Raw genomic sequence first — 13,932 nt, 5'->3', positions numbered from 1 at the left:
AAATGTCCTTCAATTCCTAAACCTTCTAGGCTAACCTACCAGTTAAAAGCCTAGTTTCTAATGAATTTGCTCAGTGCCTTGATTTGGGCTTGTTTCTGTCAGAATACAGTGGGACTTCAGTGCTTTGTATGTCTGTTTGAGATTTGACTCAAACAAAAATGAGCTCAGTGATGACCTCAGTGCTGTGACAATCTGTTTTCTGCTTTGCTGTTTTGCAAAGTCTTTTAATTTGTTGGCAAAATTATTACTGTTGAAAAAGGGATAAAGACAGAAGCAAGCAGCTGCAAGCTGCATTTGCATAGCAAATAATAACACAAATCAAGACAAGTCTGTTCCCTGTGTTTGAGCAATTAGAGGCCAGTGCCCAGACACTAGGGAAAAGGGTAATTTTCCTTGGCAATCAAAAAACCCAAAATAAAAACCCAGCACCCTGCAAAACCACTGTGAATGTGACAATGATAAATTACCCTCCCCAACCCCCTATAATTCTGAAACCGACACATGAAGGAAAACATAGCCACCCTCATTTAATTTTTACATTTTGTGACAATTTATTATGGGGTAAGTTTATCAAATTTTATTCTTGTTCTTTGCTGCCTTTGCTAGGTGAATTTTCCTGATCTTTTTCAAATACCTATTTCAGATATTGATGAGTGCCTTGAAGGTGGTTTGGGAACCTGTGGCCAAACCTGTATCAATATTCCAGGGTCGTACATCTGCTCCTGTTTGCCTGGCTACTCCTTGGGTATTGACAAGCAGTCTTGCTATGTGAATGGTAAGGACATTTTCTTTTTTGATAACTGAAAAAGGGTTTTGGAGATTCAGTTAGCATTCCTTTTCAAAACGAGCCAGGCCTGCTGGTCCCTACTTGTCAGTGGCTGGGGTTCTCTGGTTTGCTGACAAAAATCCTGCTACTGTGTGGGTAAGAGGCAAGGCAAAAACAGATACCACATAAGAATGATGGTGAAGAATGCAAACTATAGTGGTAGAAAGATGAATGAACGTATGAAAACAAACCACTAAACTTAACAATTACTTCCAATTTGCCCTCTCTGCCAGTTTAAAACTGTAAACTCTCTTATCCCATCCTTACTTCCAAGAAGACATGGCAGTACACAATATTCTGCTACCTTGGCTGCTTTTGGTCTGTTGGCCTTGGTGTCTTCCCAGTATGTTTAGGTTTTCTAGGGACAGTGCTGTAAGATCAGAAGCAGGATGCCCTTATTTTTGCTTTCATCCATTGGTTTTCATGCATTAAAACACAAGTGCCACTGTGAGTTATTTCTCTCCCTTCCTCTGACATGAGTGTATAAATTGATTTTTAAAGGCTGGAGATGCATTGAATTTTAAAAGTTTTTAGCTCCTCTAAGAGGAAAATATTCACAGTTACAGCCTTTGATTAAGCCTCACTTTGTCCTCAACTGATGCTACCCAGGGAAAAATAAAGAGTTGGATTTTATTGATTATCTTAGTTCTATATTGCATCTAGAGTTTCAGGTGGGAATGCTCTGAAGTTCATCTCTTACCTCTACACTTTGACTTCCTGAAAGCTTGGCTTTTGTTCCTGCCTGGGATACACCATAGCTCCCTTCTGATCCAGGACCTCAACTTTTCTAGTTTTTGGCTAGTATTTTTTGGCTAGTATTCATCTTGCTGATGCAGAGATGGGATGTGACAAGGCACGTTTCTGACCTGAGAAGTGGGAGCTGTACTTGAGTCCCTATGTGTATAGATTTTGGGACCATGAACATAACCAAAATTATTCTGTAGAGCTCCCAAACTGTCATCCACACAATTATTTTAGAATAGAGGCCCTAGAATCATCAGAGTTATCAGCAACACGTAACTCACAAAGACCCAAACTGGATTTTCTGTGGGCCTGCCTAAACATCCATAGTTCCTCTGCAAACTCTCCACTCCTGAACTGAAGTGAAAACCAATGTGTTTTTTCCCAGTGCTATTTGTGCACAGGTATCCTTCAAAGAACAATCTTTCCTTCATCTTGGAATACATAAAGTTTTTAACATGTCATTACTAATATTCATAGTAACTGCAGGAAGTGACAGATAGAGCTCCTGTGATGGATAAGGAGCCCTTAAGTCAGGTATAAACCCTTCTGTGGGGGATACACCAGGTGAAATACCCTCATGTTATAAAGGTAGGAAGATCTTTGGTGCAGATATGGTTTACTTGGTAATTAAACCCCTGATAAAACTGAGTCCTAAATCTGACTGGTGCCTCTGTAGCAAAAGTTGGCTTTGTTCAGCTCTTTTTCCATTTAGAGCCCTCATTCACAGGTACCTGGTAGGGAATTCAGAGAGTGGAAAGGAGAAAACCAAAGTGTGTAAATATTCTTGGTCAACTAATTGGCAAAACTGCAGGCAGTAGCTGTCAAATCCCTTAGATAAATCAGCCTGGCCACTCTTCAATGTTCATTTAACACTCACATGAAGCAAGTTCATTGTTCAAATATGGGGTTGCTCAGTTCAAGTAGCAGCAGGAAAAGGGAGTAATTAAAATCCTGTAAGCAGCAGTTATAATTAGGTGATAGCTTTAAAATTTGAGATACAAAATATTCTGCTAACATAGAAACAGTGTACTGACCATCTTCCCTGTGAACAAGACAAAATTACATTTTGGGTGTTCATCAGAACTTTCTTCACTTGGAGAAATCAAAATTTGTCTCATTCCTCTGCTTTGAAAGGAGAATTAAACAACCTTGCAACTATGAAGGTGAAGCATCTGTCTCAATTTTGTAGAAGAGCTTTTAGTTGAGATTAAAGACTCAGTTTTCATTCTAATAGTAAAGATATTTAGTTAAAAAAAGAAGTGGTCCTTGTCGATAAAACCAATTTAATTTTCAAAGGTATATGTGTAAGGAAACTGGTGGTAGTGCATCTTTGATGGCATCTATTCCCAATTAATGGAATTGTGTAATAATTCAGCAATTGATTACACAGGTTTGAAAGCTGTCATTCTGTTGGATCTATATCAATAACTGTATTTCAAAGTCAGCTGGGTTGAGGACTACTTGTATGCCAGGATCCGTTGTTTCAGGCAACCATGTTCTAAAATTCCAACATTATCAACACAATGGGATTTATGCTTTGTATAATTTTTCAGTTCAAAATTAAATTAAAGAGTAGACTCGATGCCCGCGATTAAATATTTATATATAAACACACCAAAAAGCAAACAATACACCCATGTTTATTTTCAAAATGAAAGTTAAAATGTGTTGCTTACATAAGAACTGCTTTCCTATATGTACTTGACAGACAGCCTAAATGAAAACCCTTGTGGTTTGGAGAGGTAGTTAGGGTTCCTTGAACAATTTTAATTGTAGTTAGAGTTCCTTGTGCAATCTTAATCATGCTCTATTAGTGATACCCTAAAAAGAACCAAGAGGACTTAATAAAACTGGATCAACCCCAATTATTTTCATCATACTAATTGTACTTCCATACTTATCACCTTGTTTTAAGGTTGCATGAAGGCTATTGGGATCATCCTAGCTGCTCATCACTTTCAGCCTTAATTGGTTTTCTGGAGTATGGGGCATAATTGGAGCACCTCTCATTTTAAATTATTTTATGAAAGAGTACTTACCATTTGCTCATTGCAAATAGAGATTTTGTCTGGAAGAAGTTGTTGCTTTTGAGCTGTCAGAGTTTTAAGTATAGATCTTTTGCTTTCCTTCAGCCTTCTGCAGCACAAGAAACCTCCCCAGTCTCCAGTTTCTTCCTTTTTCCTGTCTTGGGATCTTCAATTTCTCTTTTTGGATAGTTAAAAGAAGGTTCCAGGCTACCTCTCTGTGATAAATTCTTGCCATAGCACAATAGTTTGAAGTGATCTTCAGCTTGGAGGCGCATCCATGGCAAACTTCTTTCAACCTCAGCTGCAAGCATGCAGCTGTTGTTCTGACTTCTGACTGGGCTGTGGTTGTTTGGGATAAGTGGTAATTTCGTTGTCATTTCAGTTTCCTAACTCAGATTTTTGCCATAATTTTCAGCATCAAATGTGAAAGGACCATTCCATTTATATATAACTGGTTTTCTGTGATACACCTAGAAAGTTGGTATTAAGAAATGAGACATCTAAATCTTGAACTTTCTCTTTGCCTAGTATGTAACTGATGAGAATTTAATGCCACAAAAATGCAATGATTATCAATTAATTGGTCTCATTTTGTTTTCTCCACACCAGACCCAGCACCATTCCTGCTTTTTAGCCATGGAAATGCCATCTTTAGAATTGACACTGAAGGGACAAATCACGAAAGATTGGTTTCTGATACTGGTCCATCAACACTTATGGATTTTCATTATATAGAAGAGAAAGTGTATTGGGTAGACTCTGAAAGGCGACTACTTCAAAGAATTAATCTGAATGGCACAAAACGAGAGGTAAAGTAATCAGTTCTTTGGAATTCTCATGGTTAATGTGTAAAGCCCTCTGTGGAAACCACCTGCTCCTTGGGTACAGTTCTGCCTTTACTGTTCATCAATTAGCACTTTAGTTTTGCTCTTGTAATGGTTCTGACCCTGAGCCCAAACTGTTTTACTGGCATTCACATTCAGGACATACAGTATTTTCTGTGGATCAGGTGAATGCAGGAGAGGATTGGGTTAAAAATGCAGAGAGGAAATTCAAACAAATTAAGGCTGTGTAGACTTTATGTTTCTATCAGTTATAGATTATTCTCTGGCATTAAACATTGTCTTCAACATTATTGTAACACAAGCTGACAAAAATGCTATGAGAAGAATGTGCTTGGATTCCTACTCATTTCTCCTCAAACCTTTTATTGGTTTCTATGGTTGCATAAATGCCATTAGCACTTTATTCTTTGTTCAGGAAAAACCTGTGTAGTTCATTGCATCTGGCTGATTAGGAAGGGCAGACAGGCTGTTCTGGCTGAATTTTATTGCTGTGAGAGTTTTGTTTTCTTTGAGAGAGATTGCCAGTATCATTTACCTCTGTGGAGCTTTCACTCATGTATTTTCACTGATTTTAAGGGATCAGGGTCCAGCAGCAGTGTGTGTTAGGAGATTTCCATCTGTAACAGCACAGGCCTGGGTGCTGCATGGTGTGCCAAATGCAAAACTGTAGCTAAATATTAATCCAGCATATTTCCTGTGCAGAACGGTTTCTCCTTTTGCAGGGAGTCACTCAGTTCAGAGGAGGTATGTGTAAGCACAAAAACCAAATGAAAGTGATGAAAGAAAAAGAAAGAGAAACAGCTATAGGTCTGAAGGAAAATAAAGCAGGCAAAGGAACGAATGGGAAAGTTTCAGCTGGGTCTTCTATTCCCTGTAACAAAAGCCAAGTTTAGAGTAGTCATTAGGATTCCTCTTGTCAACTCATTTTTGCTTGTTTACAGAGACTATGTTACATAGACAAAGGCATTTCAGGATTTGCTATTGACTGGATAAATCAAGACATTCTCTGGGCCAACAGGCAGAAAGGAACCATAGAAGCAACTGACATGAATGGGAAGAAACGCCGAGTTCTTCTGAGAGCTGTTGGTCGTCCCACAAGGATTACCATTGATGCTGAGCAAAGGTAATTTTAAAGGGATCAGTAATTTCATTGCAATGGACCCCAAAATTGTAAAGTACTACTGTGGTTTCATGGAATCATAGAAATGAGTTAGAAGAGAACTTAAAGGTCATCTAGTTCCAACCCACTCACCAGGGACAGGGACACCTTCCACAAGACCAGGTTGCACAAATTCCCATCTGATCTGCCTTGAATAGATCCAGGGGTGAGGCATCTACAACTTCTCTGGGCAACCTATTCCTGTGCCTCACCACCCTCACAGTGAAGAATTTCTTCCTTATATCCAATCTCAATCTACCCTCTTTCAGCAAAGTTTCTGGGTAGGAAAGCAGTATTGGGAGGCAAAGGTAATGATGCTTGCAAATGCTGGGAGTCACTTGTGCTCCAGACTCAGCACACTTAGAACAAAAATTGGTATATTTTCTGAAAAAAAAATAGTCAAAACTGACAGTTTGCTGCTGTTTCCCCTGTTTCTTTATCAGTGTCTCCAAATATTGGTTCTGAATTCACTGCTGCTGCTTAGCATCACTAGCACTTTGGCCTTCATAGAGATGCTCCTTTCAGCTTCAAGTAATTTGCATGGAGAGCCATGCTCACATGAGAGGCCTGGCTCCTCAAGGGTTACCAGTGTGAATCATCACAATGGTGCCTCCGTGCTAATTTCCCCTTACACAAAAACCTCTTGCATTAAAGTTGCAAAAAAAAAAAAAAGAAAAAAACAAACTTGAGAAGAATTTGAAATGTTTTTATTTTGTTTAGCAAGGGCATATATTTGTTGCCAGTTTTGATTTGCATTAAAGCTGCTCAAGGTGTGTGTAACTATTTTAATATTAAGACTCTTGTGTCCATTCCTAACACATTTGTACATAAACCAATTTTCTGATGATAGCAGCATTGCTAATACTCTTTGGAATCTTGGCATCTCAGTGGGATTTAGGGCTAGGACATCAGACCTGCCTTTCCTCAAATTTGCAGGTGCTCCCCATAGATTTGAGAAGTAATTCCAGTTTCCTTGACTGCATGTCTGAACAAAGTAGAGAGACAGACAAAAGTGCCTTGTGGTTAAGCTGGGCTGATTCCTGCTTGACCTACTTGAGGGAAATTGCTGCTACCTCTAGTAATGCTAATTTCTAGTACCACCAGCAGTACTTGTAGCTCTAGTACCATACAGAGAAATTCTGTATACAGGAGCAACTAAATAACTTTGTAAAGAGTGTGTAGCTGTGATGTGATTTTGAAAATGTAGGGTTTGTTTGTTGTGGAGTTTTTTGTTTTGTTTTGTTTTGTTTTTTGAACATGCCTCTCTTGCCTGCAGGCTGTTATTTTTGTCTTCAGATGGTACAGTTTCCAGCATATACCGAGCATCTCTCAGTGGAAGTGATATAATAAATATTTTGAAAACTACAGAAAAAATAAAGACCATCTCACTAGATTTGGTTGACACAAGGCTCTACTGGATCCAACATGACCACGGTAAAGAGATTTCCCACATTAGATCATGTGACTATGAGGGTGGAGCTGTTCGTTTCCTCAGAAATTCTGTCCGGTGAGTTTTCCTCAGCTTGTCAGAAATAAAACATTCATTTCAGGGATGCAGTTAAGCTCTCTCCCTCATCCACCCTTTCATTGGGTCAGTCCACAACATGAGGAGTATAAAGTGTAATGCAAATGGCCTGTGACTGTAAATGTAACATTAATGACAGGAAAATGGAAAAATGTCGCTGTTATAAGAATAATAATTGCCACTCAGCACTCTCCAACTTCCAAGCTTTCAGCAAATGATAACTAATTAATCCTTAGAAATCCTCTCTGAGTGTTTGTTAGTGGCCTTTTTCTGCAGAGAGAGGAGCCGAAAGGAGAGATTAAATGATTTATCCAAGGTCACAGTGGGTGAGCTCAGGTGTCTGAGCTGTGCTCAGAAGACTGAACTCCATCCTCATCTAAGCCTGTTGTCCTCCTTAGCTGCAGCCTGGGGAGGCTTGGCCCTGAGCTCAGGCTCTCCAAGAAGCATCAGCAGATGTGGAGAAAACCGTGCTGTGCAGGAGCATTGTCCTGTCCCAGTGCCAGTGCTGAGCACATTTAGGGGGCTCTTAGACCCACATCCTTGTGGTCTTCCTGCTGTGCAGGGGTGCAGGTGCCAGTGGTGGCCACGGGGCCAGCGAGGGGATCAGGAAAAGGCTGTCACCACTGAGTCTTTCAGTATGGTTGGCTCTCCATGTGCGGAAAAGGGATTTCCGACAGTAGAGAAAAATTCAGTTTTGCTGGTCTGCTTATTTAAATATGTGGTCACCATTTTCATATGATGAACAAAAAGTTGGCTTCTCCTGCAACACCAGCAGTCAGTTTGGACTTTTCCTTACTTTTTCCCCCTTTCTCCCTTGTGTTGGTTGTTGTTCACTGGGGTATTAATTTAGCCTGGATGATCTGGATTCTGCATTCTTGATCTGAATTCTCCTTTCCACCTGGAATATGTTTTCCTGGAAAGCAGAAGACAAAAATACCTTTTTCAGTATTTTTTCTGATTTCTCTCTTATTTAAAACTTGACCCTTTTGTGATTTCTGCTAGCTGCTGTAACTGTGGTCAGTGAATGGAAACTACATTCCTGAGATAGGAGAAGCAGCAGAAGATGGGCTTTAGGAGTGCCCTACTACCATGCCATCTCCACCCTGATTTCCTCAGACAGTCAGAATTGTCAGAGCAGGCCCTGGATATTGGGAAACAGTGGAACTTATCTGACCTACATCCCTGAACAGACCAAGTTTCCATTTTGGTTGCTGGATTCACCAGAAGCAGGGTCACACCCAGGATATCTCTCTCAGTTAAGTCAGTCCTGACCAATAGATCATTAAACCTGTGAGAAATGCAGGTTATCCATTTTGTGTCTATTTCCTGCAAATAAGCAGGATTGAGTGCTGAATTATTTTGGTAATGTCTCTGCACCTCTTCTGATTCTCTGATTCTCAAATATAGAAGATACTATAGTGTGTGTGTATATATACAATATTTAAAAAAGGTAATTTTCAGTGAACCTGACTAAACTAGGCACTCAGAATATGTTTGAGTGAGTAAATATGTAGGGATCATGTAATGTGCCACTTTGCTCTCTTCTCTTGTAGACATCAATTGCTTGGTATGTCTCTCTTTGCTGAGCACCTGTACTACTCAGACTTGAAGTCTGGCATGATATGGAGAGCCAACAAATATACTGGAAATGTTGTGGTCACAATTAGCCTGAAACCATCATTTTTCCCACCAGTGGAGATAAAAATAGTACATCCATTTAAGCAGCCAGGTGCAAGGATTGATTCTCAGGATTTGGGTAAGTAAATGTAATGCTGCTATGTGTGAGAATAATAATGTTATACACTCTGATTCTCTGCAGTAAGAATTGTCTTTGGCAAAATTCCAGGCATCAGTGAAATGAAGGAAAAAGATTTTTTTCACTTCAGTGATCCACAGTTCCACTTGGTGTGTGCAGCTCCAGCTGAGTATCAGGGTAGAAGCATGCCAAGCATGAACTGCTTGTTTCATTAATGTATACGCACATGCAGATAAATGTGACTTTCTTATTCTCTTGCCTTTCTTTACACAAAGACTTTTTTATGCTTTCCTGCTAAATGCACAAAGTATACAGAATTTTAACCCTCTTTCTACATTATCCTCACCAAATGTCTGCTTCATTCTGGAAGTTTTAGTCTAAAGCACATGTAAACAACTCTGAATTATTATGGCAGCGAAGGATTTTAAGTACGCAGTATGTTCTACAAATGGATGTCTCAGCTTTGCTCACTCATCACAGTGAAATGATTCAATTAAAATTCAGCAGATCTTAGACAGTCTTGAAGCTGCTATAACAACTATAGGATAAGAGACTCCTGCCTCTTTAATTGATACCAATTGCAGCCCACAGTGTAAGTTGGTCATCTCGCTGCCTTTCACTATGAATCCAAAAATGAAGGTAATTGGCTATCAATAGTTCACCTTCCTTGGGGATTCCTGCTGAGGCAGTAGGAAGTGAGGGATGTCCAGGGAAATAATGTCTTGTCCCATAGTCTCTGGGGAGCAGAGCATTCTTGCTTTACTGGAACAGCTTTTGTCACCAGTTTTGCTTGGGTAAGAGCAATGGGGCAAAGAGTGTGGAGGCATTTGTGTGCCAAGCAATGGTTGCACAGCTCCCAATGGAAGACAGCCATGGATTCGCAGAGGTATAAAGACATGGGGAAAATATAGTGTTTGTTTTAGTTCATATGAGCAAAAATCAAACTGTAAATGTGTCTTTTTGAACTATTCCTAAATAGCTACTATAAAATAGGCTTTGTCTTTCTTCATGCCAGCCAACAGCTGTGCCCTCTGAAGATTGGTCTGAGTGCCAAAATCAAAACCTTCAAAGGCTCTTTCCCCCTCACATGCTTTGTTTGCAGTGCCAAGACATGTTGAGATGCAGAAGATAGTGCTCCTGGAAATCAAGATTACCCTTGTAAGCACAGGGAGTCTCTATTCAGAGACAATACTTGATCTGTCCTTACTTTGGGAAATTGGTTGTCCTGGCAAATAGAAACACTTTTTTCTGCTGACACGTTTGGTGCTCTCACATAGAGGAACTAGGGCAAGAATGTGCAGCTTAATTTCAGTGACCGTGGGCGCTTAGCCTTTATTCTTCTCTCAGAAGATTTACTCCACTTCTTCCACCAGAGCATTCTGCTTTCTAGCATTTCTCTTTCCATGGAAAAGGGTTTTCTCTGCTTTTATTAATATATGACCTGCCAATGTTTTCAAATGGATGTATATTTCCAACATGTTTAGTAAATTTTTGTACTATAGGCTGTTTACATGTTTAGTAAATTTTTGTATGATACTGTTGTCAGCAGTAGGCTTTTTTTAAAAAATTCCAAATAACTTCTTGTAAAATGTCTGGGAAGTGGTGGAGAAGAAAGAAAGAAGCTTAAGAAGCTGAATCCAGATGAACCTTTTGGACTTTGTATGTGCATTGCTTGGCTTATCCAATGCAAGAACGGGGATGAAAGGAGGACTAATGAGCCTGGAGTTCAAATGAGATTTATAGCTGATCTTACAACAGAGAAACCTGGAGATAAAAGCATACCTAGACTAATTGGATGCTCTGTACAAGCTAAGAAATTGTACATTGCAATGTAATGTCAGCTATGAATTATCAAGCCTTCTTTAAAGCAGATAACTAGTGAGTTCCTTCAGATGAAAAGGGAACTTAAGAGAAGTGTGCAACTGATATTATTTGATTTTTTTTTACTGTCATTTGAATTATTTACTTTGCTACTTAAATTCCTTAGGTTCCCTCTTCCCTTTCTCTTTCAAACTACTTCCTTGGATTGGTCAGGGCCAATTAGTAGAGGGAAGAGCATTAATTAATCTATGGGTTTGCTGCAACCCCACAGAACAACTTTGGTGTGTCACTTTTAATAACGGCACATAAAATATCTGAAATACCTTAAAATCTCAAATACTGCTGCTGGAATTCTTTGAAAGAATCTTTCCCAACAGAGTAATGATATTCAGTATTCTTGTAACTTTTTTTTTTTTTTTTGAGAAATTGTGTTGTATTTCTTTACAGTGTAAGATACAAGCATCAGGCCAATATCTGAGTATATGTATTTCCATGTAAGACAAGTGATGGGAGGGGAAAAAAATCTGCAAAACACAAATAAGTTAGTAAGAGTGGTTTGTAATGGTGTTCTTCCAGAAAATATTACATTATGGACTTTGTGATTCATAATTTAGTCCCCATTCTCTTTAAGCTTTGAAATGTGATTGGATTTTTCTGCATCGATATGGCTACAGAGAGTTCTAATACTTAGTTAAGAATTATTGTCTTCCAGAGATTGTCCAAATGGCAAAATTATAGCTTCTATTATTTATTCCATAACTTCAAGGTGTCTTAGGTCTTTTTAGGCCACTTAGATCAATAAGGGTACAACCATGGGGAGAAAAATCAGAAACAATGATGAGTATATGATGCAGCCTTGAATGTGGTCTTGTTTGTGGATTCTGTTTCTTTGTGATTGCATGCACTTACACTTTTGTCATTCTAATGAGTTCTTTATTTGAAGATTAGACTCTCTATTACTTTATGTTCCCAATTTGGTTGCAGTAGAAAAAGATTGCATCCAATTTAAAATTAATTCTACAAAACAAGAGGCTCACCTAAAACCACACAAAATTCTAGCCTATTGAAAGATAACATGCTAAATAAGATAGATAATATCTACCTCATCATCCATTCACAATTTTGGATTTAATAGTATGACCTTTGCTAGAGAAGACTTAACTAGTTAACCAAATATGTGCAAGGTGTCTGTGCCAAGCTGTCTGGGAAGTTATATATTATTTTATAGATGTGATCTGTCTTTCCACCAAGGGGCCAATGTTTTCTCTGTTGCGGCTGGCAGAAGAATAAACTTGGAGCTTAAATGTTATGCAGGTTTCCATCTTTTGGAGTTTAGACTGTGAATGGGAAAGAGCAGAAGAGAGTTAGTAACATACTCATTTATTTGCCTGTACGAGCCCATGATGTCTTACACACACAGCCCAGGGCAAAGACAGCATCTTGTGTGGCTGAGCACCCACATTCAGCAGCATCAGTTCAAACAAAAATAACCATTTTGGAGACAAAAATAAAATAATGAGTGCTGCATATCTGTAAAAGCACCAGCCCTGAAAGGTAGCTGAGCAGAGACATGAGGCTCTGCAAATCCCCATGAGAAAGGAAACTGGAGTAGCTTTTCCTGAGAAGCAGGAGAAACAGGAGGGCTCCTGGACTTGTTGGGCACATTTTTTCTTCTTCCTTTGAAGAAAGGTTCTGAGTTTGAAATTTGAACTCAACATTTATAATGCTTGTACTTCTCATAGAGCCACACCAATACAAAAATTCTCTAAAATGGGCCAAATGGACCTTTTGCCCAAATGAAGCACATGGTCATTAAAATCTCCCATTATCTTTTTTTGTTAAATAACATGAGTAGTAATGTGGTAATGATACTCCAACAACAACAACAACAACAGTCTTTGTATGCTGTGTCTTAAAAATCTATTTTCTCTCCTTTTTGCATTCATGCTTCCTCTCTGTTGTTCTTATCCCTGAGTGTTTTACAAAGTAATATATAATATTGTGCAGGACTGGGGGCATAGGAAACTTGAATTTTCCCTTTCGTAGTCACTCTAGGTATGGACCCAAACCAAACCATCCCTTAGTTCATGCTCTCTCTAAATCTGCTTGTGTTGACATAGAGCTCAAAATGATCATTTGGACACACCTACTCCTAGTACTCCTAGTACTTTCATTTTTACAGTGACTATTTTTTTCCTGATTTTACCAATGGAAAAAAATGAAGTTATTTTGCATTAATAAGAAGTTCCTCAGCTTGGTTGAGCAAGCAGATGTTGACAAGAAATACATCTCTTATCTCTACTGGAGGGTTAATATGATAAGAACTCCAGTCTACTTACACTGTAATTGTTCTTTCAGAAAAAGGAATCTGTGATTGGAACAGAGAAAAGTGCAGAAGAAGAATCTGCAGGCCAGACTGGAGGACTCATAGGTGTAAATGTTCTAGTGGCTTTATTTTAAGTCGAAATAAACAGTTTTGTGAAGGTAATACAAGAATTTTTTATCCATTTTATTCTATCACATGAAAAAATTCTTCTGTTCTTTTACTTAGTATCTTGAGTTTGAAAAATTACTAAGAGCTTTTAAAAATTTCAGTGTGCCACTTCAGTTTTGTATCCTTCCAAGTCTAAAACAGTTTAAAACAAGGCCTGTGAAATTGTCACAGATGTTATTCTTGTGAGAAATTTTGGTCTTGGTCTGAGTAGGTAAAGGAGCTTCAGACAAGTAGAAATGCTTATGTGTGCTAATTTAATTTTAAAAGAAGGATGAAACTGGATGTACCACTGAAGGTGAAACATGGAATAATCCAGCAACAAGTCTGTCTGAAATATAATTTCAAAAAAGACATAAATACTTAACATGCTTCTAAATGTTTTAATCTGGATTGTTTTATTAAAAATCTAAAATTTCTATTAATAATAGATAACAAAATGCTTTTTAAAGCCTCTCTTTCACAACGTGACCAGATTTTATAAGACATAATGGCACCAGAATTCCTAGCTTACAGGATTTACAAACTTGCTTGAGCATCAGCCTCCCAGTTCTCAGGAAATTCTCGGATTTGATTTCTGAATTTCAACTTTTAATACACTTGTGTTTTGAGGCTTTTACTTAAGTCATGTTGAACCCAAATTTTTAAAAAGAACTTTTGCTTTAAGATGGTGTCTAATGTACATGTTTTGGATGTACACAGGATTTAAATGGCACTGGAATCTGTATGAAAAGGCAT

The 13,932-nt window shown here is 38.5% G+C and overlaps 1 protein-coding gene across 29 annotated transcripts in view; it reads left to right on the top strand.

Annotated features, from left to right (window-relative positions):
• EGF (epidermal growth factor) overlaps positions 1 to 13,932 on the top strand; it is a 95,041-nt gene that overhangs the window by 9,092 nt on the left and 72,017 nt on the right. For 28 of the 29 annotated variants that reach the window (XM_074541031.1, XM_074541032.1, XM_074541008.1 and 25 more), the window contains exons 2-7: positions 644 to 775; positions 4,207 to 4,406; positions 5,384 to 5,565; positions 6,878 to 7,108; positions 8,680 to 8,882; positions 13,062 to 13,187. In XM_074541031.1, the coding sequence (XP_074397132.1) occupies positions 644 to 775; positions 4,207 to 4,406; positions 5,384 to 5,565; positions 6,878 to 7,108; positions 8,680 to 8,882; positions 13,062 to 13,187 (1,074 nt within the window). The remainder of the gene's footprint in view (positions 1 to 643; positions 776 to 4,206; positions 4,407 to 5,383; positions 5,566 to 6,877; positions 7,109 to 8,679; positions 8,883 to 13,061; positions 13,188 to 13,932) is intronic. The other variant, XM_074541033.1, reaches the window with a different exon arrangement.

This window comes from Zonotrichia albicollis, chromosome 5 (genome assembly GCF_047830755.1).
Source record: "Zonotrichia albicollis isolate bZonAlb1 chromosome 5, bZonAlb1.hap1, whole genome shotgun sequence".
NCBI lineage: Eukaryota > Metazoa > Chordata > Aves > Passeriformes > Passerellidae > Zonotrichia > Zonotrichia albicollis.
The sequence above is the reverse complement of the archived record's forward strand: the minus strand, read 5'-3'. Positions and strand labels throughout refer to the sequence as shown.